General features: G+C 48.5%; 8 protein-coding genes across 8 annotated transcripts; all 8 read right to left on the bottom strand.

Moving 5' to 3' along the window:
* Positions 1-229: 229 nt before the first annotated feature.
* On the bottom strand, positions 230-626 carry F5147DRAFT_775165 (uncharacterized protein; the record flags this gene model as incomplete). Its single annotated transcript, XM_041441678.1, has 3 exons — positions 230-273; positions 326-493; positions 557-626. 3 exons carry the CDS (start codon positions 624-626, stop codon positions 230-232), a joined length of 282 nt encoding a protein of 93 aa, XP_041291408.1.
* Positions 627-1,371: 745 nt separating this feature from the next.
* F5147DRAFT_702212 (uncharacterized protein) lies at positions 1,372-2,288 on the bottom strand. Its single transcript, XM_041437776.1, has 3 exons — positions 2,101-2,288; positions 1,769-2,044; positions 1,372-1,715 (listed from the first exon to the last, which is right to left on the bottom strand). Exons 1-3 carry the CDS (start codon positions 2,224-2,226, stop codon positions 1,554-1,556), a joined length of 564 nt encoding a protein of 187 aa, XP_041291407.1. The 5' UTR covers positions 2,227-2,288; the 3' UTR covers positions 1,372-1,553.
* Positions 2,289-3,055: 767 nt separating this feature from the next.
* On the bottom strand, positions 3,056-4,720 carry F5147DRAFT_579206 (uncharacterized protein; the record flags this gene model as incomplete). The annotated part of the gene is made up of 2 exons (XM_041431477.1): positions 3,056-4,632; positions 4,684-4,720. 2 exons carry the CDS (start codon positions 4,718-4,720, stop codon positions 3,056-3,058), a joined length of 1,614 nt encoding a protein of 537 aa, XP_041291406.1.
* Positions 4,721-10,665: 5,945 nt separating this feature from the next.
* F5147DRAFT_702199 (WD40 repeat-like protein) lies at positions 10,666-12,205 on the bottom strand. The gene is made up of 8 exons (XM_041437775.1): positions 12,121-12,205; positions 11,968-12,065; positions 11,784-11,914; positions 11,650-11,732; positions 11,342-11,596; positions 11,133-11,289; positions 10,823-11,066; positions 10,666-10,754 (listed from the first exon to the last, which is right to left on the bottom strand). Exons 1-8 carry the CDS (start codon positions 12,125-12,127, stop codon positions 10,737-10,739), a joined length of 993 nt encoding a protein of 330 aa, XP_041291405.1. The 5' UTR covers positions 12,128-12,205; the 3' UTR covers positions 10,666-10,736.
* Positions 12,206-13,930: 1,725 nt separating this feature from the next.
* F5147DRAFT_753955 (P-loop containing nucleoside triphosphate hydrolase protein) lies at positions 13,931-17,245 on the bottom strand. Its single transcript, XM_041440266.1, has 12 exons — positions 17,008-17,245; positions 16,900-16,952; positions 16,811-16,845; positions 16,717-16,751; positions 16,329-16,660; positions 16,170-16,277; positions 16,046-16,114; positions 15,700-15,997; positions 15,283-15,648; positions 15,033-15,224; positions 14,413-14,977; positions 13,931-14,360 (listed from the first exon to the last, which is right to left on the bottom strand). The coding sequence occupies exons 1-12, from the start codon at positions 17,196-17,198 to the stop codon at positions 14,112-14,114; spliced, it is 2,493 nt and encodes an 830-aa protein (XP_041291404.1). The 5' UTR covers positions 17,199-17,245; the 3' UTR covers positions 13,931-14,111.
* A 1,449-nt stretch (positions 17,246-18,694) lies between these two features.
* On the bottom strand, positions 18,695-20,327 carry F5147DRAFT_702191 (uncharacterized protein). The gene is made up of 2 exons (XM_041437774.1): positions 20,200-20,327; positions 18,695-20,140 (listed from the first exon to the last, which is right to left on the bottom strand). Exons 1-2 carry the CDS (start codon positions 20,247-20,249, stop codon positions 18,889-18,891), a joined length of 1,302 nt encoding a protein of 433 aa, XP_041291403.1. The 5' UTR covers positions 20,250-20,327; the 3' UTR covers positions 18,695-18,888.
* Positions 20,328-21,207: 880 nt separating this feature from the next.
* Positions 21,208-22,950, bottom strand: F5147DRAFT_238869 (uncharacterized protein). The gene is made up of 6 exons (XM_041428780.1): positions 22,552-22,950; positions 22,459-22,503; positions 22,314-22,400; positions 22,208-22,264; positions 21,985-22,156; positions 21,208-21,934 (listed from the first exon to the last, which is right to left on the bottom strand). Exons 1-6 carry the CDS (start codon positions 22,647-22,649, stop codon positions 21,566-21,568), a joined length of 828 nt encoding a protein of 275 aa, XP_041291402.1. The 5' UTR covers positions 22,650-22,950; the 3' UTR covers positions 21,208-21,565.
* A 54-nt stretch (positions 22,951-23,004) lies between these two features.
* Positions 23,005-25,685, bottom strand: F5147DRAFT_805343 (amino acid transporter; the record flags this gene model as incomplete). Its single annotated transcript, XM_041443349.1, has 18 exons — positions 23,005-23,189; positions 23,248-23,386; positions 23,441-23,507; positions 23,565-23,609; positions 23,656-23,707; positions 23,759-23,857; positions 23,918-24,027; positions 24,079-24,106; positions 24,158-24,172; positions 24,224-24,233; positions 24,288-24,388; positions 24,444-24,623; positions 24,676-24,816; positions 24,866-24,927; positions 24,979-25,040; positions 25,088-25,101; positions 25,161-25,489; positions 25,538-25,685. The coding sequence occupies 18 exons, from the start codon at positions 25,683-25,685 to the stop codon at positions 23,166-23,168; spliced, it is 1,626 nt and encodes a 541-aa protein (XP_041291401.1). The 3' UTR covers positions 23,005-23,165.
* Positions 25,686-26,598: the final 913 nt, after the last annotated feature.

Genomic DNA, 26,598 nt, shown 5'->3' with positions numbered 1-26,598 from the left:
GCTCAGCTGTCAGGTCACCCGCGCACGTCGTCCGCCGATCTGCACCATCCTGGTGTCATGCCATTTTATATTACCTGTGCACCTGTGCATGCGTCCCGTACCCCTCGCATCGGCCGGTAAATTGTGAGAAAATTTACAGTATCAAGTAAACACAATCCTATTGTGCGGACAGGTCTCGTCACAATCGTACCTACGATTTAATGTACACCAATGAATCTGAGCTCACCCCTTACGTTGCTGAAGCGGGCCAATTATCAAAACCGAGGTGAATACCTGGATAGTATATGTCAGTGTAATCACCTTCGCAGCTATTACTAACACTCACCCCAGGGAGACGTGATAAAACGGTTCTGCTTGCCACCCGCAGCAACACCATCAAGAATATTGATATCCTCTGGCGTCAGCAAATTGTATGCCTCTAGTGCGCCAGTCAAGTTATATTCGATACGGTATGGTGACATTGATTTGGGAAGAACAGCCATGTCCTTTTCCACTGCATTCAGATCCGTCAGCTACCACTCTCTTGCGCAGGGCGAATTGACAGGCATGAACGCACGCAGGTAGCCGAGAACGACATCGGACGTGCTCTTGAGGGTGCGCTTCTTTGCGATCTCTGGCAGACTCATCGGTCAACAGTGAGGCGCCAGTCGAACCAAGGGGAGAGTATGCTTATTTTCCTCGACTTCAAGTAATCCAACAGTTTCAGCTCCGGATTGTACAGGTGAAGCTCAAGCTATAAATTTCAATGGTCAGTTTGGAACGGGCGTCGTTGCATCGGACATGCCTGATTAACAGCCGGTATGATCTCAGCTGTCGGCAAAATCTTCTCGAGCATCATCTGGGAGAAGTTTGACGTGCCGATTGCCTTGACTTTACCTTTCTTTACCATGGCCTCTATAGCCTTCCATGTGTCCCTGATGTCCCGTGATTCATCGAGTTCAATGTTTCCGTTGGGGAGTATCGGTATGAGTAGTCATTCCCGTTCGGGTTCAGCGGAATAGGCCAGTGGACCAAGGTAAACTAATAAATGAGACGGTTCGTGTCAGTTAAAATAGTCAGGCTCGTACTTGGATAAATGCAGATCCTACGATCAAGATATACAAAACATGCGCACCCGTCGAAGTCGGTTGTTTTGTACATCCTGAATAGCTGCTTAGACTTGTGCTTACGTCTGCTTGGATATGAGTGCCAACCTTCCTGCCAATGAGAGGGTTCTAACTGCGGGTACTCAGGCGCTTGGACGTTCCTGTCGGTCGTCCGTTTCGTCTCCCATACTTTGAATTAAAAATTCGAGCTTGGTTCGGCTTGATGATCGCGTGCCAGCTGAGCGTAAAAAATCCAGCTCAAATAAATTGTTCTAAAACCGCTTACCTTCGAAGGTATACCTCGAACATAATTAGATAGTCAAGTTGTAGCTCTGTCGACCGTCCAGCGAAATGTCGATTCTTAAGTTGCCGCCTACGTGCACCCCCGCGAGAAAGTCGCAAAAGAAAGATACATATTCACAACTACGCTGAAGAAATCCAATGACATCAACGAAACCGCATCCGTCACTAAAGCGTAAGGCTATAGTCATATTCCGTCTGCGCACTCTGCGCAATCCAAAGCACAACCGCCGACAGCATCAACGCCACGTTCTGCGACACATTCGCATAGCCGTAGTAAATATACTGCTCGGGGTAGTCCATCATGATGTATTTCAGCACGAGGAGAGACTAGAACAGACATTAAACATCGGGTAACGTCAAAAAAAGACATCAAGACTTACCACGCTCCCCGCCAGTCCACCAGCCATGAACGCAAATCCGATGAAAAGGAAAAGACGTGCCCTCCACACAGCGTTAGAATCTCCATAATCGTCCCCTCTAATCCTATCCTTGTCGATCATGTTGATGATGAGCATGCCAAGGAGCGAGCAGATACCCGGCACCCAATCAACGAACAGGACATGCACGGGAGGCGGGATTTGGGGTTCATCATAAGGCGGGTGGGCATGCGCAGATAAGATGGCAGCGTCGAGGAAAGTCCAGTTTGCAAGGGCGAACTGCGGAAAGGACGTGCGGTTAGCGTCAGCAAGGGAGGTAGAAGAAGCGCACGGACCAAAGCGCCTGCGAGGTAGATGCCAATAGTCCGGCGGTGCTTTCCCAAGTTTAGGTTGAGGTCTGGAAATGGGTTTAGACACACCCTGCGGGGGTCGTAGTCTGAGCGAGGGAGCGACATGGGCATTGGGGACAAGCTTGCAGTTGCGCTGCTCTTTTGCTGTGCTGGTCACAGGCGGTCACCGGAAGCGTGGGAAGTCACTTGTAACTCGATCAGTGTTGGAACAGCGCATCATATATTCGATTCTCATTCAGATCTTTTTACTATGGCATAGCAGCGCTATATCGACGCTCCTCAACCAAGTGGACAGTGCTAGTGAATGGGGCCTGCCATGTAGATTTAGCGTTTGGTATTCACCAACCCCTTTGTATATTTTAGGGTTAGGGTCATAACGTTTCTGAGGAAACCGTCTCCTGGACACCTCATGTATACACCATGCACCACCTTTACCTCTCCGCAAAAGCTCCAGAGTGAAACGTTCATGAGATTCACTCGTCTACTCTTTCTTCCTACCACAGTAATATCATCGCATTCAAAAACCTTTCGTTCACCACACGTTAACGGTACTGGTCTCCAAAGACTGCATGAAATCTGCTGCGCAACTCGGTAGGTACAACCGTAATAATCTTTAAAGTTACAACAACGGGGTATCTTCGTGAAGTGCGTTGCAGTGTGAATGGGGTGGGGGGGTACGTAAATCGTCAAAAGTGGGGCATACTGTGAGGGGGATGTGGTAGCGCACGAAGGGTATTGTGCGTGAAACGATGTGAGTATGCACATAAAACCTATGTATAATTACAGCTAATTCAACAACATTGTATCCACAAAAACCAAGATCTAGCACGGAAGAAAAGGTGAGCACGGTGGATGTGGATGTGATGAAGGGATGATTTTACAGGTGTCCTATGAAAATAAAGTCCAAGACCGACGATGCCCGCATACATCGGTTGAGAGATCAGAATCCGGCAGGTGCCACAAGCATGTTTTCAAAGTTGAACAGCTGCTCAAACGTATCGTGCCCTTGCGCCTCGAGTGGATATTGGTGCACCTCCATCGTCGATGCGTCAAAGGAACCAGGCGCAAAGTCAATGTTAAATGCCGACGGGTGCTGGCTCATGGACGCCAACTCTCCTCCGCATCCTGGCATACCGAGCTGAATTGGAGGAATAGCACTCAAGTCAAACTCGTCTCCAGCAAGAAGGTCACTGTGACTTTCCCATGCGCCCTGTCCTTCCCAAGAATACTCGGGATACCCGAAGTGTACGTTATCCAGAGGCGATCCAGACATGGGCGAGTCTCCATCATTCATGCAAGACGCTAGATCCTCATGGTACGAGAATGCGGGAGGCATGCAGTTTATGGGCGTATATGGGCCGGAATGCGGGCCGGATGAAGCGGACGCTATTGACGACACTGGAGAAACCATTTGTTGACTGGCTTGCAGCATGGACATGTCGGTGGAAATCGATAGAGGATGAGGCGCAGAGGGGTTCTCGAACATCCCATGGTAGAATCCATTGGCCTTGGGAGCGGTTGTCAGCCTGAAGTCGAACGCAGACGTTAATCGGGTACTCACATCAACGCTTGACATATAGGCGTTAGGGTGCGAAAATTGCTGCTGGGGCAAGAAATCAAACTGCGACGCTGATGAATTCATTCCATGGTCTGGATGCGACGAGCGGCGGCTAATCATTGGCATCAGTGACGGTGATGTCGGACACGAAGGCATGTAAACGGTCGGGACTTGGATTGTCTGCCGAGCAGGTGGGGGAGTAGGAGCGGACGCAGAACGGCCATGCTTCGTCACCGTCGGGGGTGACAATGGAAGCACAAACGAGATGCTGCTCTCACAATCCGTCTCGTGTTCAAACTCGCCTCGCTTGCTCTTCTTCCCCTTCTTATCCTTTGATCGCTGGGGGCGATATACGTAATTGGGGTACATCTGCTCGTGCTCCTTCTTCTTTTCCTTCGCCTGCTCCTCCCAGTAGAGACGCTCCTCTGCAGAAAGCGCTTTCCACTGCTGGCTGATTGTTTTTGACAGATCTGCTTGACGCTGCTTCTTTGTTGGGGCATCAGCGTATGCTGCCGATACTGCCTCTTCTTGAGCTTGTTGTCGCTCCTCACAGCACTTCCTGCGGAAGAGGATGAAAGCATTTTCAGGGCGCTTGATGTAGTCCTCGTCACCCTTTCTTGGTCTACGCTCGATGTCGCTGCATATCGACGACTTGCGGCGTTTGTGCGATGATGGGGAACCAGGGCCAGAAGATAAGGTGAATGATGATGTGGAGGAGAAGACCGAGGTCGATCCTTGTGAAGTGGATGATGAGGGGGAAAGAGGGGAAAGAGTGCGAACGAGCGTGGGGTGTGAAGGGGTGAGCGTGAGCTTCCGGAGATCTGGCTCAAATGGAGAATTAGCAGGCGACGAGTAATGACAGGTTTCGCTTTTATCAATAGGGAAAATGAAGGCGCGCGGCGTCGGAGAAATAATGGCCAGGGTAGGCGGTTGGATGGCGTCTGTAATCACCTCAAGTGCTGATAGAGGTGAGTGGTTAGGATGATCTAATGTTTAATAGAAGGGCTTACATTGAGAAGGGGTATCGTGTTGGCGGAACGCAGGCATGATTGTTCTGTGTCGAACAATGGCTGCCACGGTGAGTGAACGGTTGTGAATGGGGGGGAATAATGAGAAGGAAGAAGAGGGATGGCTGATTGATGCTAGAATAATAGGTTTCGCTAAGGCGGGGCACGCGGCTACTGAACTGATTTCTTTGTCACACAGCGCGCTATCGAGCAAACAATTGGGCGAGTGGGGCACACAAAGCGAATACAATACGGACCGCCCGTTATATACTATGATCAAATCGTCCATCGAAAAGTTCCGTATGAACTTAAATCATACATCCGTTTGGAGGACGACGCTTTGACTGAATTGGGATACTTTCATTTCGCGGTACTCCGAATTTGGGGGAAACAATGAGAGGGAAGCAACTCTCCGCTTATGCAATCGACCCTCAGGCTGAGACAGAATCACATCCATTTCATAGCCAAACACCGCATAAACAGATTTCTTATTGTCTTTTCGCCGAATTTGCTGGCTTCCTCGGCCGGCGATATCCCCCCAGATATACATCAGGCTATCTAATCACAGATTATTGACCCCGTTTTTTCCCTCCCCCTTATCGTACACTGACTCGGTTGTATACCCACGAAGAATTCCTTCCAATCACCTCACCCTCCGCCGACGGTTCCGTCCCATTGGATCTCGTCTCAGCACGTACGGACCATTCAAAGGTGTTCTGAGGCTACGTCTGGCTGTTCGCGAGTTATGACCCTTGTCATTTTCACATGTTCAAGTGCTATTCTCGGACCGTCATCTTCCTCGACGTTAAAGATTCCATTTTAAGTAAATGTGACCCGTGCCATTCTCGATTGGGCAAGTTATGAAGATTGACTCGACTTCATATTTCGAGGGAAAGGAAGGTGTAGCTGGATTCTACGGAGACCTGCGTGGTGGCTATACATTCGTCGCATAGGCGCTATACTAGAGCGAACATTAGTTTCTATTCGTTATTTCCGCTCAACCGAACATACCGCACGTCCTCCCGCTCTGCACAGCAAGGGCTTTAACCTCCAACTTGTTCACCGCCGAACAGTAAGGATCTTGTCATTTACCCCATATTGATGTACGTTACGGTATCCCAGTACTACTCGCTTTAGAGCCTCGCGCGGTCATTTATGACGGCCTCCAGAAAGGGAATACATGTACCCTCCCGTAACACGTGTAGTCCGCTTCGCCAATGACTCGGTACAATGTATTGAACATTCTGGGAATATTTTCAACTTGCAAGTCGCTCGGTGGATGTGCGAGGGAACCCCTCCCGCCCAACGCAGCCCAATTCCGCTTTTCGCCCCTTAAGACCGACCACGTGTATACACCAATGCTTCTTGTGCACTCTTTACCGCGGATATAATCACACACATTGTCAGTGACTCAGTACTCGGCGGGACAATGTCATCCCATAGTGAAAACGTGTTGTTCTATCAAGTTGTGCGTTGGACCCTGCACCGCGCACCACGCAGGAGATCCCAGTTTCCCCGCAATCTCAAGTGCGTCATATTACTCGATCGGTTTAGAATGCCGTACGTACTGTTCCTAGGGTTACACCGCCCACTGCAGGCACTTGGGTCGGAGACTTGTATCACGGATCACAACTTGGAAATGTACAATTGACGTACATTTGATGGCTCTTCGGAGCATATCCACCCTCCAAATCCTTGTTAACCATCCTCGGACTTGGAGGGTCGCTGAACCATCGTCGGCAAAAATGCGGCTCATCCCATTACCGATTATGCGGGATATCGGTTAGGGCGGTCTGAGAACATATATCATATCATAAAACCTCAACGCGACTCGGGACGAAATCCGGAGAAAATACAAATGTTGGGACTGACGTGACGGTCGCGGAATCAAATGTCTTGCGCAGCGGAGTCAAGTCTAAATTACTCTTCGTATTAACAATGAACGAAGCATGGCCCGCCGTGAGGCTGAGGATGAACTTTCACGCATTTTTCGATAAGGAATGATTATCTAGACTTTTCATACAAAACGCCGAGATGGGATTTATCTAACATGATTATTCATTCGGGGATGGGGCGAGGACAAAGCGGCAATCTACTAAATCACGGTCAAGGACAAGGCGAAGAGATGACCCCCGGCGACGAGAAGGTCTGATGCCCTAGTAGCCCGATATCAACAGCATTCGAACTGCAACAGTTTGTGGCGTATCTGATTACATACTAGTCCTCGACGCAGCAGCTGCGAAGGCCCATCCGCGCTACGCTTGTAGCCGACGTAGATATCAACACGAGGCAGCCATGAGGCAAAGTCTGATCAGAAGATACCAATAGCGTGTGCATCCAGCATCCATTTCATGTTCTTCAGTGGAGCCCCCTCTCATTGCCAGCTCTCTTTGCAGGCCAAAAAAAGGGGACAATGGCAAAGACGCACGCAATCGATTGATTCGACGACTGGTGCCAACGAAGCAAGCCAATCACGGGCGTAGATCATGCATGCATTCATGCGGATATAAAGGGACCATGCGTGCCTTCGCCCGCCTCGTGCCCGGTGACGGGCATATCGGGGAAATATTGGTACGGGCAATGGGGTCTGCCCGGCTGATCGTGGTAACCCCTGGAGGTACCTGAGAAGCCCAGGACAAATGTTTGTGCACTCGAGGACGTCGAGTCAAAGCGCATACGCTGTGTGAATAATTAGCGTATGACCGTGAACAATATCTGAGCCAATGAGCCATTTCAACATTGGATCATGATCACGCCACAGCACTCCACAACCTAATTCTGCTACAAATGTCCTCAATTAATTCTGAATTGTTATCTTTACCAAGATAACCACAAGACTCACGAGTCATATCCAGCGAACAATGGCACATTGTCTGTTCATCACACATTCTGAAGAGAGAAGCGCAGGACAATGAGCGATTCAATGCTGGAAGTTGGAAATACGTGCATCCGGGTCTTAGAAGGGCCATGAGTCGGCGATAGCTAGGACAGATGGCGGTGGCTGCTGATGGCAACATCGAATTTTGACTCTGAGGGGCGAGATGACATTAATGAGGATTAACTCCTTCTCTTTCGGGGGCGCGTATTGTGACTCGATATCAAACAGGGGTTTTCCTTTGTTCCCGTTTTGCTATTCCACGGAGACTGGGTAGATTATTGCCGGAGCGAGCACACTCCCTCTTTGGATATGACAATGGAGTTCGTATCCAGAGAGGGGCGCAATAGGAAGCTAGTCCGAGTCACCTATTATGACATCACAGAAAGTGGTCAGTCTAGGGGCATAAACTCCTCAATCATTCATGCCGCCGGTAAGAAATGAGGATTAATCACCGAGTCGCGGACATACGTGGGCAACCATCACCGAGTACTGATGTGTGACGGAGCAGGCAGTGCCGCACTCGAGGCAGATATGCCAATTGCAGTGAATAATGTCAGATCTTTCAAAGATCGATTGGGTGCAACATGATACGACGTGTCAGTGTTTCAATTGAAGATACAACTCAGAGTGATATGGCACAACATACCGCGTCCACAGGCAGTCAAATTTAGGCAAGCTAGAAGGAGGCCTGTCTGACAGAGGACAATGGATATGAAAGTGGTATGAGTCAGAAGACCAGTGCGTTGTGACCGGCTGGAACATGCTCGCTAGTGCTACGCATTTTGAAAATTCGCCACATAATCAAAGGGGGACAGAACGTTAACAGATCATGGCGCCACATCCTAACAAGGTGGACTCGGAATCATCATGGGTTCTGGATCACAAGGTCATGTAAGGCCGACGTGATCCGATCCGTGACTCCGTAAAGGTTGCACCCAATACATTGCCGACCAATGGAAGATGTCTGCGGAGGTGTAATACTCGCAAAAACGGCTGCTTCAAAGGCGCATCAGTCCCCGATCTGTTGCAATCAGCGCTGTGAATGAGAATGATGGCATTCTGAGGGTTATTAGCTTGGGATTACGAGGTGAACGGAACTCCATTAGATGACTAAGCCGACTGGCACACGTATGCTGAGATTAAATATTTGCTGTTTGTCTGCTAGCCTAACCATTCATGAACCTATTGCTTGCATTCTCGCCACTAGACCTGTGAAATGTTCCTATATATCTTCCAAGACAGGCCTGATTACTACGATCATGCGTCCAGACTCCAAGCTACCCAATGATTACGGTGTCCACGGAGGCTTCTTCAGACCAGAACTTGTTCTGAAATCAATCACTGCATTTTCTATTGGCCGAACAATTCCAGCGATCGCTCATTGGTCGAGAAAACACTATGGACGCTTTGGAGCCTGGCTGACCACTTCTCGAAGCTAACGTAACTCGCCGGTCATAGGATGCGAACAGTTCTATGTATAGCGTACGACTCACCCTCTTACGCGTCTCGATATTCTGTACTTGATTCAATCGGCATCGGCAGTGCATATATACGAGATTGACAACCGTGGTGGGCTACGCGTTTTTTTCCACGACGAACACTTCATCAGAACATCAAAACACGACATCGGCTCAACTTTACTGCTGTCCGATCCACGTATTCCCAACGCAACCTGCGATGCGTCTGGTTTTCATCGGTGCTGAAGCAAATGATAAATGTTTATCACCAAGAGCGACCATCTCGAAACTAGAGCCCAGCAAGTTGGTTGATGGAGCAGCCACCTATTTCGTTTTCATATACGTCCATTAATGGACATTCAAAGGGAGCACCATAACGAGTTAGCGCGGCGAAGTTCTAGCCGGTCACGAAAACACGTGTAACATCGCCGCCTTCTTTACGTTGAGGATGGCGGCCTCTTCTCGCTGTCCCTCACCGAGGATCGCGGTGACTAGGTATTTCCCGGGCTGTCGTTTACGGTTCCGAATGGCCTTGTGGGCGTCTACAGGTCGAATATGACACATGCAATGGCATGCGCGCTATCTTTCTGACGCGATCCAGGGGAATTCGGACGGCTTGCATCGACTTCTTACTGATGATAGTTGCTTTCACCAGGCGAAATGTGATCACCCGCAGGCTCGAATACTATTGGCCGCGACAGTCCATGGCTCTCATATGGTGTCATAAATATTAAAATAGACAAACGATGGTTGCCGCGGATTGTCTGTTTTAATTGTTCAGGTGGCCAATGTAGGCTGATAGTGGTTGCTGCCCACCATGTTTTGCAAACGAGATATTTGACCAACGTAAATTTCCGTTCTGCTATTTGGATTTTTGCCTGAATCACAAGGCATATATCGAATTCCTGGACGCAGTTCACAAATGGCTAGTTATTTCACGAGTCGTTCCATATGTCCAAGTATCACGACAACCCGCCAGGGCTGGAGAAATCTAGATCATTGGAACCACCTGGAAGAAGGGAAGAAGAGATCGATAAGGTTTGATTTTGATAGTCCGATCCTTCATTGATGGGTACCACAATGTCGGGTCACAATAACTTGAAACGGAGACCGAGGGGCACATGATTAGCGCCCAAGACCAGCCAGGCCGTATTGTCAGTTTGTTATGATCTTCGAGAGAGACGGCGGTGCTCGGTGTTTGGTTGCTAGGGTATATTATGATCCTGCCAGCCAGTGTCATGCATTCTAAGATGACGGATCTGCAGTGTCGTGTGTCTCCTGTAATGGACGTAGTCAGCTGTTCTCGGCCTGTTAGATGGTTGACAGCCGAGGGCCTAGAACAGACTGAACAGTGCATTCTGACGAGTTGAGGTTTCCTCGAACTAGAAGGTATCAGCTTGATGGTAGCACTAATGTAAACACGCCAGCTTACCCGAGTTTCCCATAATCAGTACGTATGCTGTCGCTGACACCGCTAAGTTTTCAATACTCTACCTTTTGGTGCGCGGGTGCCAGTCTGACCCACTTACCACTAAGCTCGAGAAGAGTCTGATCAAATAAGCATCCAGCTCCCGCTCTACACTGCGCTGTGCACATCGCAGTATCAGGCTTGCTGACTCACGTTCACGTTGTTGAACCATGCTGGCGGGCTGAAGTTGTGTGAGGCGAATTCATTAGCACAAAAATGTAATACATCATGGCGTTCAATAGTGTTCTCTCCATTAGCCAGCCGCCCTAGGCTGTACAAGAAAAAGGATCGTCAATTCGTATACGGAGGAAAAAATATAGCAAGAAAGAAATCACGCACCTTGACCTCATCGCCAACCTTGCGCACCCAAACTGATCTGACTGTGCCGCCTTCTTTTTTCAAACCTTCCTCGCCCTCATCCCACGTATAACTGACACCCACTGCTAGACGTGTGCCGTCGCAGTTGAACGCGATACTGGGGATCGCAGACGCATATTTCGGGTACTGTCTAAGCCGTTTTTTGACCTTATGGTCCCAGATGGAGACGGTGCCGTCTGACCCTGCAGATGCGAATGTATTGTGTCTGATCGCATGGTATGAGTAATCAGGGTAAGTCGATTAATTACGGCAAAAGAACGAGAAGACATACACTGGGTGAAATGCAAGCGCATTGACCGGCCAGACGTGATCCACATCTTCGATATTTTGTCTGTGGCACTTGAACGCATATTTCTTATCCTGGATTTCTGGACTTGGGTCAAAGTACTCCACGCCGATACGGCCTTCCACGGAGCCGATCGCATAACCTAACATAAAGCACGTTACCCCTGAACACGAAAGCAATAAATCTAGACTCACCCTGTCCATCAGCCATGCATGCTAAACTTCTCGTCATGAATTTCAAACTGCTCTCTCTTGTCTGCGCGGGCTCGGACATTCGCCGTACGTCATATATGTGGAACAAGCGCGAGGCCATGGAGACGACGAGCGTATTGTTCACTACGTCCATGTGGTAAACGCGTTCGGGAAGCGTATGATTCGATACTTCTGCTTTTGGTGCGCGGGGATCCCAGAAACGAAGGGATTGGTCCCATGAACCCGAGATGAGCGTATCTGTTAGGTAATAGTTGGAAAAGAATTCAAGAATATAGGATAGAGAGACGCACTGATTTCACGTGCGTAGGAGAGCGCAGAGACCGAGTTGGAATGTTGACCCAGGGAAGTCACCCTTTCTGTTGTGAGATCAAGCCTGTAAGAAACGTCAACGTCTTTCTCAAGGAAATGAGATAGGGATACACACTCCCGCACTCCAGTATCCAGACATCCACTGTAGGCATGGGTCGAGTCGCCGAACAGACAGGAAAGGACGGCTGCGCGATGGTCAAATTTGGCTTTTTGTTCGTTCGTGGCTACATCATAAAACCGTACAGTCTGATAATGTGTGGTTAAACCTTGGCAGACTAAAAAGACAGATGGAAGCTTACAGTGTCCCAGGCAGATACCAGGAGATGATCAGGGTTTGTCGGGGAGAAGCGTACCTGGGATACGCTATCGAACGGAGGTGATGAGAGTTCCACTTGATCTACACATGTCCCCAGTGGTATGGATACACATTTTTGGGAAAAATACAGACTTACCAGCCATGAACAGAGATACTAGAGCAAGCGCTGAGACTGCAAAGAAACTAAGTTATGCGCGCAGAGACACAGCCACTTCGTGCACAGGTGTGGTCACGTGAAGACGTAGAGCAAAGTTCAAACCATCCAGCACTATATCCGACTCACACTGTTTGCTCGTGTCTAAGGCCTAGGGCCCAACGTCCCAGTGCCAAATTCCACCTACATAATTGAATATCTCACGTGCTGCGATCAGCAGGGTTTCCCGGGCGCTCACTGGCACTAGTACTCAGGCTGCGTGCGTTGAAGCAAATATTGCCTCGAGGCTTGGGTCAAGGGTGGCCTGTTATTCAAACGACATGGGGTCCACCTACTTTCTCACCGAGACTCCCCTCCATGAGCACTTGACAGATTCGAGGCCATTTCCTCTTGCAGCAATTCGCACATCCCAAGAAGCAATTGCTGGTCAAGGCTCGTAGCTATCTGGCCCAGTGGCCCTGCAGGCAAGGGGAAATCAGCATCACTTACACTATTCCACGACGTGAGAGAGAGGGTTGGTTCATTTTATTGTTTCGACCCTCATCGAGAAGCCCACTGCTGTCATGAAAAGGTTTTTTCCACCATCGCGCACGACCTGGCTCATCGCCATCCTCTGGAGATGAGGAGAGGATTGGCGGGTGCAGTTGCGAACGACTGTGTGCTTAAGAGCACAGTGGATGTTATCCGGCAGTGGCGGAGCCTTCTGACGTAGGGAAGCTTTCGGCGTCAAATTCAGGGTGCGTCATGGTCGTGATAGATGCATTGGACCAGACACCTTCTCCGTATTCTTGCTGGTAACCTGGCTGTTTCTCAAATTATGGACCTCCCAAAAACAATTGTACCATTGTTACTTCTTGCCCGCTTCGCAACATCGATGACGAACTCGGCATATCGACGGATGTCCATGGAAGACATTTCATCAGAAGTTGGGGAGATTACATATCCGAGGGTACTGGAGGGGCTATCACATTTGGGGGACAGGGTGTTTGCAGCCCTGGCTAATGAACCTGATGGCATGTTCAAGTGGGCCCGTCTTGCTTGTGAATTCGTCATAGATCGTTTCCCGGTGTACCACTTTGACCTTGTGGTGCCCCGCGATCCTGTCGATCGCAGCATGCTGCTATACGATATATATCACCTCATTTTGACAGAAATCATCCTGCTCCAGTCGATTTTGGCCTGCGCACATTACGAACAACAATTTTTGACACGAAGATCGCAGAAGGAAGTAAACTTGACTTTCGATTCGCTTGGCCTTATCAACGCGCACGCACAGTGGCGCAGTTGACGACTTTCCGCTCATCCCCTAATGGTTCAAGGTGAGCACATCGCATCTGTACGTATCAGTCTTGTGCGCGGTCATGCAGGAGCTAGCTGCAAAGGTGATTGTATGTTGTATACTTACTTGCGTCATAACGTTGATATATCACAGCACTCCCAATATCCTGCTCCAATTCTTATCAAGCGGTCTTCCAGTGCGGCCAGGATGAACGTGACGCGACAGACACGGCCCACCTTCACTTATATTCTTACAGGACTCCGCTGAGGTTTGTGCCTTGACACAAATCTTCATAGCTCCGCCGTATCATATTCAACAACCAAGCATTTGGTCGGAACATCGAACCTACGGGCATGGCATTGTACTAAAGCTCGACACGCTAAACCATGGGAAGGAGGACACAGTCACTTGTAATCCAGTTGATGTGGCAGTGGACAAACCATCTTGGAGACGCCTCCTTGTCATCACAATGTTTAGGCAGCAATGTACCAATACGAATAAAGAATCAAATTCCTGCATTCGCGGAAATACAACAATAGGCGAGCACGTAACTGCACAATACATCAACAACTGCACAAACCAAAATAGCACTTTATACGACAAAAGAGGTCATTGAATAGGACGTCATGTGGCTGTAGAAATTTGGAAAGCTCAGCAAACAAACATAATCGTGACTTCCTCCAGATCCTGGGGATCAAGTACTTTTGCTGAAGGTCACGAGTCTCCGGCGAATGTCCAATATACGTTGTCTTTTTGTCGAGAGCATTATGCGTTTCTGAGTGATAGAGGGATCTTCGCTGACCAACTCGTTCATACGCTCAGAAAAGTCAGGCCCAGACGCAAGATCACTCAGCAAGCTCGTGAGAAGGCTTTGCGAAAGTTGTCCCGCTAGAGCATGATGGAGAGCATGTTCGATCGTGAGAGGAATATGGTCAACGATGCGCTGTGCTCAGGGCAATTAACACGTTGAAATGGAGATGATGGACAAGACTCACCTTGTAGGCCACATGATAATAGGCTCGAACGTCAGCCATCACAACTAGCTCTTCCTCGAATGAGTCGGGAGGTAACAACCGTGCAAGATCTGAGACTCGAAGATTGGTATACCCCGCTTCTGCAAGAGCTCTCAAAGCTTTGTCTTCAGGCGTCTCTGCCAGTGGAGTCGCAGAGGTGCGGGGTTTAGCAGGAACCTTACTAGTAGACTTTGGCTCTGCGGGGACAGCGTATGCAGCTGATGAGAATGCTGAGGGTGTCGAACCGATTGGCGAAGAACATTCCTGCCCCCATTCCTTATAGTCTTTCTCGAGACTTGAGCGGCCTTTGGGGGGGCTGGGCGTCTCAGGTCGTGGTCCAGGTTCCTTATCCCCCCGAATATGATGAGCCTTGTACTGAGAAGGTCTACTTCGAGCTGTTTTATAATGTGACAGCCATTTGTCGCGGAGCGTTTGGAAGTAGTGCGCGTTTTGAGTATATTGCGGAGTAGTTTCCAGATCCAAAGCCGATCTAACAGCAACTTGGGCGCGCGCCTTGCAGATGTCGACCTGGGTTCTAATTAGATTTCTGGTGTCACAATTAACTTGAGCACAGACAATGATCGTAAAGAGTCAAAACTTACCCAAAGTAGTCCTGAAGAACTTTGAAGCGTCCAAAATGGGTGCTTATGAGTGCATTGATCACTTGATCGAGCACATCGTTGATACCCGCAAGACAGCGCTCAGACGGAGCAACCCAAAGTTTAGTAAATTGAGCGATGAGATTTACTTTGGCCTGATACGGCACGTTGTTCGGAATCTCCCATCCAATCGCCCTTGATGAATAGTAGTTGAGCTGTCCTGCAACTACCAGAATAAAACACGAAAACATACTCCTGAATGACATTGCGGATGTCATATATACCCAACACTTTCACCCCAGGATCTCGCTCAGAAAGAGTCATATTGCCCTCCGTATCATCCAGCGGAACAAAGTCTTCCGGTTGATTAAAGGGCCTAAAATCGGGGGCAGTACCGCGTATGTCCCTCTTGAAAGTAGTGTAGAGAGCACGATTCCGCTGCGCAAGATCTTTGTCTTGGTGACTGCCATTCACAAACTTCTTAAAGGCATCGCAGAACGCATTCACTCGTCCTAGCACCTCAACTTGCGGATCATTTGCAAGAGGCGGCGGCAATTCGTCGATGTCCTTGATACATTTGGCAAATAGCTTGTCGACATCGTCTCTAAGGCACGGTAAACTGTAGACAATGTAAGTACTTTATCACGACCCAAATAGAAGGTCTACGCACGTTTCTTCGATCAATTGAATGAGCAATTGGCTCACATCTGAAACAAAGCCTGGAATTCCAAGTCGATGACGGTCAGTAACGTCCTTCCAGGGCGACGTCGTGTCGAAATATTCAGTGGCACGCCTTTGCGATTCAGCACGAGACAGGCGTTGTGCACGTTCGGCGTCATCGGGAAGACGCACGCAGTAAAAACCGTGCCTCAATGTGTGATCCTCTGAACGACCCTCGATGATTTCTACCCATTTGCGGCGCTGGTTGATAGCCCCGACACCAAGTGTGTCAGGTTTCGTAAGTACACCTGAAGAGCATTTAATGATTGAATTATACTACGGTGTGGGTGACTTGCCAATTGTCCTCTTGCCAGCAGGATCTGCGGCCCTGGCGAGACTCATGGATTGTTGATTTTCCATGTCGTCTGGCATGGAACCCGTCAATTCAGTAAAACAAGATTTTGCAATTCATACACCTACCGCTCATGGGAATTGTAGTCAATATGATGGTGTTGTCTTTCTTGGTGTAATGTTCCACCAAGTTCTTCACCAAGGCGACGATTTCGGCTTCCTCGTTTTGTATTAAACCTTCCTTGCGCATCAGTTATGTCGGTTTGGTCTAGATGAGAATATACTTACCAGGTAAATCATAGAATGATAGGTCAGTCGCATCGGGGTCTTCAATCGAGACGCATACCACGTTGCGGGAGAACTTCAGTGTGTTTTTCATGTTCCTGAGTTCCTCGACAGTTTTTGTGTGAAAAGAAGAAGAAGAAATATCCGGGTTTAAGATAGCTGCCTGAGCACGACGCAGCCAGACTTCAAAATCACTTTTGTCTGTGATCGTTTTGCCAAAAGGCACATTAGTAGGTTTTTGGAGGTCTAGGCCGTTACGATCGAAGCCAATACGTAGGGTAATAGTGCAGGACCATGATGAGGCATGACTTGACATTGTACATTCCATAGGGCATCTGCACATAGTATTATGAGCATTGTTGCAATAACTGACGGTGGTTAGTAAAGTCACCTTGTACACGTTCCGCTATCTCTTGGGACGTTGATCTTTATAGCAATGAAAATATGAATAACGTGATAAAAGGATGAACTGTCTGTTGACGCACCCCACTGACGGCCTCTACGAGTGAGCTTTTGCCCGCTGAAATATCAGATTGAATATAGTTGTAGCTGCAGAAATGGTCCAACCACAAACCAGATTGACCACCAATTACCACCACGGATGGTAAGTCGATCAGCGCGTCGGCACTGTAAGAGGTAGCGTGAGCGAAATATCCTTATAATCATATCTACAAACACCCACCCCATGGATCGGAGGTCAGCCATCATCTGTATAAGTTCACTTCGTCTCCGAGCATAGTCAGTGGACGATATGTCCACTTCCTCCCATACCTCCAGAGGGTTGACGGAACCAGAGAGGGAAGGAGGAGGCGCTCCAAGAGAGGGCTCGGTGATTGAGGCTGCTTGTCTGCGTTTATTGTGAAGTGAATCCATGGTGAATCGGATGTCAGAAGTGTTCAACGCAACATCCAAACGACCTTTGTTTTTATACGCCAGCGCTCGATTTGGTGCCTTCGGATGACGCAAGTACAGTAACCGTATCAGCGTATTTACCGGCGACACATTGTTGAGGCGATCCGGATGCGAAGTAATACTATGACACATACCAATCATAGAAGATCTGTGATGACCTTTTTGGCACAAGGTCGTACAGTAAACAAAAAGTAGAAACAGAACATGCGCACCTCCCTCCTCGCTAAGGTCCATATTGGCAAGAAGTCGATCATTTAGGTGAATCGCTGCATCATTCATGGACATGATTGGGTGTTACCGCCGTATACCTTTCGTTCTTCAGGTGCGCTCGTCCTTGAAGCTGTCGCCACGATGCTCGCCTTTGACTTGTTCGCATTGTCCGTAACATTCAAGACAAGGCGTCGAATAGAAGGCCATCGAGAATAGCTGATGAAAGGAGGGAAAACCTAAAGCTTGGAAAGAATCATATCTGACTCTTCTCTCATGGCAAATGTTCCTATTACATCACCACGATTCAGAGCCCGAGTCTTATATTCTAAGTTACCGCAACCGACTCGGAGGACTCCGGCATCATGATATACAGGGAGTGGTGACAATCTGAAATCGAGGTTTAAAGCTTAAAGCTTGAAGCCCCTGCCATGTTACATCCTGCTCCATCAGTGTAGGAAGTGGTGATTTGACCGCGAACTGTGGACACTTGACAAAGTCACCACTCCCTACACCTAGTAAGTTACATAGTATGGCAACTCGAATTATGTAGAACTCTCATGGTGCAACATGAAGTACTGCCAGTCGAGCTCTAGGTTAGTCTGACTGTACTAATATACCAAGTGGTACTATGCATACCGATTCAAATCATTTCAGTGCCGCAGGGAAAAGGAAGTTGCATAGCCAGCCTCCTGCATGGTATTTAAATACCGCCGCAGATACGAGCCCGCTGCGGGCAGTGGACTCGACTCTAGCCCTGCGCTCGAGAGATGATGGAAGACTAGCTGTCTAGAGAGATGATGGTAGTACAACGTGTCGTGCTGTCGTGGGCGGAGACCCCGAAACCCCGAGACCCTGGCACTCGCCCGTCTGCCGCTAATCATCAGTTTCACCAGTACGTACTATGAATTGTGTTCATCGATTCAAGCAGAAAATGTCATGAGAAGCAAGACTTCCAACGGGATTGGTGACTGGCTAGATCATCAGAATACAGGTTTATCAACAGAGAGCATAACCGCCGGCATGTTGTCCACCACGTCATGCTGTGTTGTTGATTGATGGTCTTCAGAACGGAAGCAGAAGGCAAATCTGCGCACTCTCTTCATTTCTTTGCTAATAATATGCGTGAATTTTCTGCCTCCTTTTGTCTTTCATTTATCTGTCTAGCACTTACAACCTCTTACTGACGGCTCAAGGATTGACGCTAGCACGAACCGTGCTCCACTTGCAAACAGATCCTTTTGCTCATGGTCATACTGTAAATACATTGAATGGCACCTACGCCTTCGTAACTCCATGAACACAAAATGAGGGCCGGCAGCCGAGTCCTTGTATTGGATATCAAATTTCTTTCAAGTTGCGGTACTTATTCCCTTCCAGTTATATTGTTCCATCCCTTCCTCTGGTCCCAGGACGCTAGCACAACACGCAAATACTGTGATGATCAGGGACTAGTAACAACTCCTTGACTGCTAACCAACTTCTCAAGCATATCGCTGGCAGCAGTCCTCAACTCTTTCACAGCAATGGCGACACTCTCACCCTCTCCCTGCTGTGCATCTCGCATCTCTGGTGCGTTAAGAACACGATCCACATATACGATGAAGGACTTGAGATCGAGTTCCTTAGCAGTGTGCATATACCTCTTCGTGCCTTCCACAAGGTCAGGAAGGAACTCGAAACAGTGTATGTCGTTGACGATATAGGGGGCATGGAACCATGCATTGCTGATCGTGTCCCACCACTGCTGCCCTGTAATAGAATTGAGGATTGCAACCGACGACTGTTCAGGTGCGATCCGGAGGAGGATGCCAGCTAGGTAAAATGCATGTAGACTGAGGCTGTAGCGCTGTGCAGCAATGCTAATGCATCGATCTATATGATCCTCAACCAAATGGGGGTGCCAGTTGGAATTCCTCGCGAGGGCAAAGAGCAGTTCGAGATAGCACAAGTCGCGTTCATAATGGAAGAAGCAGTCAGGATCATCATCGGAGGGTGTTACACCTGGTTGTGGACAAACTGCAGTGAGGATAGCGGGGGAGAACTCGGTCAAGATCATATCCCGCAGTTCCGCATTATCAATGGCATCGATCGAGACCATTTCTTCTCGGGCACTGTGGGCAAGGCGAAGAGCAGCATGACGTAAGTGGGCAGGCATGTGACTACCCATGCAGGCGATGAGGCTCTTGAAGAACTGATGCCGTTTAGCAGGGCTGGAGCGTACTTTTATGACAACCAGGAGGAGTAAAAGGATGTCGAATACTGCTTCCTGGTCGTTGGGATCCAAGTACTCGAGGCAGTCGACCAGCCAGTCGAAGTCTTCTGGCGAATGGGCATCACCTGTCCAAAAATACTGGTTATTCCACAAGTCGGCAGGGTCCCGAGATACTCCGGCAGCAGCAAGCGTGAAGCGCAGTGCACTTTGCGGAACACCCAACAGTTCCAAGGGAGAATTTTTTTCGGATGATCTCACTCGTGAGTAAAGCTTCCTGCACATGTCCAGGTTCCGCATGGCAAGGAATGAAGGATTATAGTAATTTTTGGCAGACTCAAGCACAAGACAAATGGCTGTGATGAGGTTCGATTCCCGATATGTTATACCTGTGCTGTCGTCGCTGAGATCACCTCCATAACGTGTCCAGAGAGTAATTTGGAACTGCTCCAAAAGGGCATTCGCAAATCGAGGCAGGGCAGAACTACACAATATCTTCGTTAGCCATACTAGTAGCAGAAGCACCAAATGAGTCGATGGCACCTTTTATCAATCCGGACTATGTCCTTCTTGTCGAACTGAACCCCGACCATGACGCAAGCAAGAAGAGCGCAATTGGCTATGATTTGATTCGATGGAGAGGATGGAAATGATAGCAGTATTGATATCACATCCATGGCCAATATTTCCACGTTTTCATTCGCTCGCCCAGTGACAAAGTGGTAAGGAAGAGAATGTGACAGCCACTCCGCCACAGAGTCAGGACAATCATACAACGGAAACCACGGGAATATGCTATCTTCATCTTGCAGAAGACAAAGATTCTGAGTCGTTTTAAGCACCGTCATGTCGGCTTGATCCATACTCCTCAGAGCCATCCGGTCAAACATGACATAATCTCGTTCCTCGAAACCAAGAAGTTCACCACCGGCAGGATGTGCCTGAAGAACACGGCCACAATATAAATGACTCATAGCCATTAAACAAGCTGAGGCCTTTTCCTCCAACGACGGCATAATTTGTCCATGAAAGCCGACGCAGCTCATATAAATATCATACAGCTGATGCAGTGCGCCTGAGACGTCGAGATCTAGGGGCCATTCGACCTGCGGAACAAGGCTGGCGGCGGCAAGAAATACTTCAGGATCCGTAGAGGTCTCGAGCAGCCACTTGACACTGGGTGCTTCCAGATTGCTGGTAGGTATGTTAGGAAGAGCGAGGTCGTGGTCATTGCCCGACGAAACATCTAATTTCGGTCCAAGCAATTGTGCTTCTGAGTCCACGACCTTTGTGGAAAAGCGCAGGACAAAATGCAGCCAGCTATGAAGACGAGTGATTAACTGCTGAAGAGATCGCTGTGCGAATGCGCTGATCGCACGTACAGGGCCTGAGGAGTGAAATGAGCACTGGGTATCTTTGTGATAGTAGATGAGATTGTCACATCTAAATACTGCAGACAATCGGGTCCATCTTGACCTGAAAATGTCAAGCAATTGTTCCAGCACGCCTGACATGGAACGGTCAAAACCTGTCCACATGAAGAACACACAACTCACCTTGCAGCGACTTTGTGAGCTGCTGGAAACAACTGGAGGTTCGTTTGAATACCGGGCGTAGAACCCCTGCCATGTTGATTCAGACGGGGAACGACCACCAGAATTTGGTAAAATTGATCTCACTGTCAATGTGCAACATGCGTAACATCGTCGATGTTGGTGTCTGAAACGGACAAGCAGGAGACACCAAACATGCCATCACCGTCAGGGAATAGAACAGAAATCCAAAGATCGTCGTTGCGATGATGACCCAAGCGATGCTCAGCTGGTCATACCACATATTGGCGCCAAGGGCAATTCCAAATAGAAGAAGGGAGATCTGAAGCAAGACCGGAAAGGATTGCACGACAGCATCAAAATACCATGTGACGAGACCGTCGAACTTTTCTTGCCTGCGCTTGCCTCGTTCCTCCTCCGAGCCGCGGCCATATCTGCTCGACTTGTAGTACCCGAGCCACTGCTTGCCTAGTACGGCCCCGAATGCAGCAAGCAAGCTCATGGACAAGCTTGCGTATGCGACCAACTGGATCTTCACAGCCGACGCAGGTGGCGACCATGTAGATTCTGGGTCTGCGGGAGCGGTGCCTGCCTCGGCGAAGGTTGCCGAGTCCGATCTGCACGAGTTGCTTCAAAAGATAATTCGTAGTGTCGCTGGGGTCGGGACTGAGATTGGACTCCATCGCGACGATGAAACCCGTGCTGACAGCCGAGAAAAGACCAGACTGATCAAACATCAGTTTCAATGCGCCAAAGATAAGAACGCTAAACTTACGAAGATCAAGACAATGTCCATGTCAGTAGTGTATCGCTCAAGGAACTCGCCATCATGTTCCTCTGCGACTCGTTTGTACACCCCCCAGAAACGAGACCGTTTGTCCTTTCCAATCTTCGATGCAATCGTGGAGTCCTGGAGAATGTCCAATACTTGCCTCATGACATATGCTCTGAGTGTACAGTATCGTCAGTTGCGATCGCTTGACTTGTTTTTCGCTTACAATTCGCTTAGAGTTAGCTGGTCCTTGTCCTTGTCCGCCACGACCTTTCCCTCCTCGCTGAGACAATTCAGCAGCATGTTTGACGTCATTGTTGACATGGACTCACGGAGCTGAATCGTCGACTGGTGGAACATTGGATGTGCTTCCTTGTACGTGAGAAGGTCCTGACGGCTGTGAAGGCCCAGCATTCGAGCTGCAGTTCGGGTACTAAGGAATGGCACAGACGCCCATCAGGGAAGAAAGACACTTACATCCCTGATGGCAACTCCGCCAAAGGTTCAATATCTGACTTCTCCCTGTCTTGCTATTAGACGGGTGTCAGATTCCAGGAAGCTGCAACTTACTCTTTGATGGGTCCTACGGTGTCAATTTGCGGGGGAGGCTGCTCATCGTTGTGAGTGAGCTGATCCTCGGTGTCGTCGGTGCCTGATGCTTGTGACATGAAGAAGTTATACCTATATTAGATCCCAAGTAAAGCTAGCGAAATTGGGAAGGGTCTGAAGGGCACAGACAGAGCAGTGTGGCGGTACACAGAAAGTCGGTTAGGCGGCTACGACCATGATGAACACGTGCTTGCCACGAGCGTTGACGCCGAGAGTGCTTGTGAGCGCTGAGCGCTCCCAGTCAAGTGAACTGCGACTAGTCTCCAATGTTTGTTGCTCCGATCAAGCTGTGCGCACATGCAAGTTGCACGATTATGATAGACTTTGGATAAACTGCAAACTTGAATTTTATCATGCCCCAATTTGAGACCATTACTAAAAAGCAGTTTTTCCAAAGGCTCTGTTTCGATATCCAAATAATGTTACAGGTCGCACACGTCGCATACTCATAAGCAACTTATAAGCGATTTAAGTTTTAACGAATACACTTCTCGCGAGGGATTTGAATGCAACACAATGCTGCAAGGCGACGACCCTGTATTCCGGTGCCTCCATGCTTCCAATCAATCTCCGAATCACTCGATTTTTTTATTCGAAAACTTGGAAGTAAGTTCCGTGAGCAAAACCACCAACAGAATCAAAAACGCAAACACTCACTACAGTGACAACAGTCCCATCGTCCAACGTCTCCTTCCGCGGTACGAGCGAATACCCAAATACCTTGGGCAGAACGATTCGCCATACAGCCCAGTACAGCCCGCCTGCTAATATGATGGAGATCCCGACCAGGCAGTACCTAGAGAATAAGCGAGGAATAAGAATAAGGGAAGCGCTGCTGAAGGAAGCGTACAGGTAATATGGTAGTGGTGGGGTGTCGCCAACGCCGTTGGCTGGTCTCATGAAGGGAGCGATGAGGACTGTGTACGGGTTTGGTTAGAGAAAGAAAGCATTGAAGCTGTAGATGGGTGACTCACGGAAGGCAGAAGCAGCCAAGAAGAATACGGCGAGAGGCCACCATACTGCATCATATGCATTAATGTACCAAACAGAAAGATGTTTGCTCACCTTTGAATGGCCGAACAGCATCTGGCTTCTTCCATCTCAGATAGAACAGACCCTGGCGGCATCAAGAAGTAAGAAACAATCAAGAAGGAGTTGAAAGACGTACGATGACAATAAAGAAATTAATAATCTGCTGTGGGTATCCTTCGATATCCAAAATGAAGGGGAATGCAATGTTTGGGGGAGGCGCGATGATAGTAATCGCCTAGAAAATCAATCTCAAATCAATCTCATGGATAACATGCAGTTCCATGGTAGTACTTACAGAGGGTATCAAGTGGATGATCAATCCCGGAAGCGGAGACTTCCCCGTGGGCCAATTTGAAGCCCAGAATTTGTTTCCGAATGGTAAGGGTATCCCTTCCTTTGCGAGCTCTGTGATCGAAGCATAAGCTATGTAGGACTACGATGTTTAGTATGACGGACCCTGGTTCACTCGTGCCGCACCAAAAGTCTAGATGAAAAGTTCTTGCGTCATACATTTAAATAGCATCCCTCAACTTACCACAGTAACAACGTTCTACGGCCCATCATCAGACAGAGATCATGATATAAGATATATAAGACTCACTCCAAGAGCACTGTCATGATAACAATAAATCAGGAAACCCTCGAAGCCAAGATGTCGAGCTCACCTGAGAGCAATGAAAATCGCCAGCGCACGCTCCGCAGCAGGACCAAAGACATTCCCGAAAAACAAAGAGGCAACAGCAACACCAGACTCATCGATCTCCGTCTATTGATATCATTCAGTATGTCGTTCGTGGTGCATACACAAAACGAGTTCTTACTTTGGTTGCAGCCGCGAAATAAGCCACATTTGCAAGCAAGTACAAAAAGGCACATATACCAAGACCTAGCGGGCCTGCGATCTTGAGCGTCCTCACTGGATTACGGACGTTGTTCATCACGTAGTTCACGCTAGCCCATCCCCCGTATGCGATCAGGACTTTGAAGGTAGCGGTAGCATACTGTGAAGAATATAGTCAGTAGATGGGCATCTAGGAATATGGTTGGATGCACGTCGTTGCTGCTCGTGGAGCTCCCTGCGAACGCGTTTCTGAAATTATAGTTTGGGTCCGCGACGCTGGTTTTTCCAGAGAGAACTACCCAGCCTGTGATCACGACGAATATCAGAATTGCGATCTTGAATATCGAAAGCAGCTGAAAGGAAGATGTTGAATATAATGGTGTCAAAATGAAAGTTGCATACGTTCATTATCAGCACGCCGGTCTTTGGAGCCAATCCGTGTAGAAGAACTACAAAGAAGATGACTAGAGGCCATGTAAATAACCGTGACATGTCAATTGTGTAGGATATCATACCCCCAAGTGCAATAATACGTTCATTCCAGCGATCCACGGATTGATCAGCAGCAACCAAGATGCTGCATTATATCAGCTGAATCGTTTCATTAAGATCCAAAATGCGCACTGGCTGGCGAAAACCTTAAAGAAGCAGTTAAATTTTAACACCGAATGTCTATCCGAAACAAGAGATCACTGACAATACAACTGCTTGCAGTGAATCCAAGCAATATAGAGTTGACAGCAAATACTGCGGTGGCGAGGTACTTGGGCTTTTTGTAGACGGCCTCAAGGTATACTTTCTCTCCACCACTGCGAGGGAACATAGTGCCGAACTCGAGCCATATGAAGAGGCCACAGAAGCTAAGCAAGAACCCGAGGACCCAGAGCAAGAAGCAGGCGCCAACTGACCTCACGCTGGAGAGGATGGAGGATGGTGTTGAGAATATACCGGTGCCGATAATCCGTCCAACGATAAGGAGAGTGCAAGAAGTCACACCAAGGTGACGACCGAGGCCTCCGGCGGTATCTGAATGACGTTAGATGAGCAAGTTGAAAGAATAGCTAGCAACCTCACATTCTTCAAAGGTCAGTTCTCCAGGATCAAGGTCAGGATCGTCGTCTGATTCCTTTTGAATCCTCTGATCCTTTTCGGTGGACTGTGACTCAGAGGCACGGTCCTGTTCCTGTTTCTTGCTTAATCGCGACCACCAGGTAGTAGACATTCCTGTAGATGAGGAGGGAAACATGAACACAAGATATCAGCGCCTTGCAGGCAGATACTTTAAGGGTGCTCGATATTTGCGCAATAAGTGCACATGTTGTAAACACCGTGATGTGGACCAGTGGTGATATCCGTTAGTGTCTTAATTTCAAAATCGGGGGACCGAGGACGAGAAAGAATAAGAAATAATTAAATCTTACTACAGCACATAACGCGTCCTAATGTTCGGACTCGCAACAGGGTTCTTTTTTTGCTGGCTAAATCGTCGCCATCTACGTTTCCACGAAACTGGAGTAGATATCACCATCTTGAGTTAAGGTGCTCGACAATTGCGCAATAAGTTCACATGTCGTGAACACCGTGACCATGATGCGTGGACCGGTGAGGTCACTACCGTATTACAGAAGACAAGTCGAATGGATTAGGCTGTTATGATGATTTCTAATTGTATTTGTAATTTTTAAATCGCCGCACCGAGGACATAAAAAAACAGCCTGTGGGGCTGCTTTAGATGATGGCCCTGTAGATGTATGCCAAACCAAGTGAACCTTAGTAAGAGAAGAGGATGACGTGACGAGCACGCTTGCAGGATGATGAATTTAAGGAATGTGGAAGACTTGCAGACTAGAATTTGGGTGAGGCCATCCATCAGTAAACTCACAGTGTCGCTCTGTACAAAGCTGCATCTGCAAACTAGAAATTTGTTCACAGATATGGTAATTTTCGACAGTTTCCCACAGCCACCCAAAGTGGCGACAGAGCTCACAGAACGTACAGCCCCAGACGCCAAAGTGGTCACAGAGCTCACAACCGGGTCAGACTATTCAAAATAAATTCAGTGATTTCCAGTTCAACGGCCTCAATCTTTTCAAAGTGTAGTAGTACTAGTAGCAGGCTCGGCTGTAATCTCCAAT

This window comes from Suillus discolor (assembly GCF_016758755.1).
Source record: "Suillus discolor strain FC423 chromosome Unknown F5147scaffold_37, whole genome shotgun sequence".
Classification (NCBI taxonomy): Eukaryota; Fungi; Basidiomycota; class Agaricomycetes; order Boletales; family Suillaceae; genus Suillus; species Suillus discolor.
This window is presented reverse-complemented; position numbering and strand designations above follow the sequence as displayed.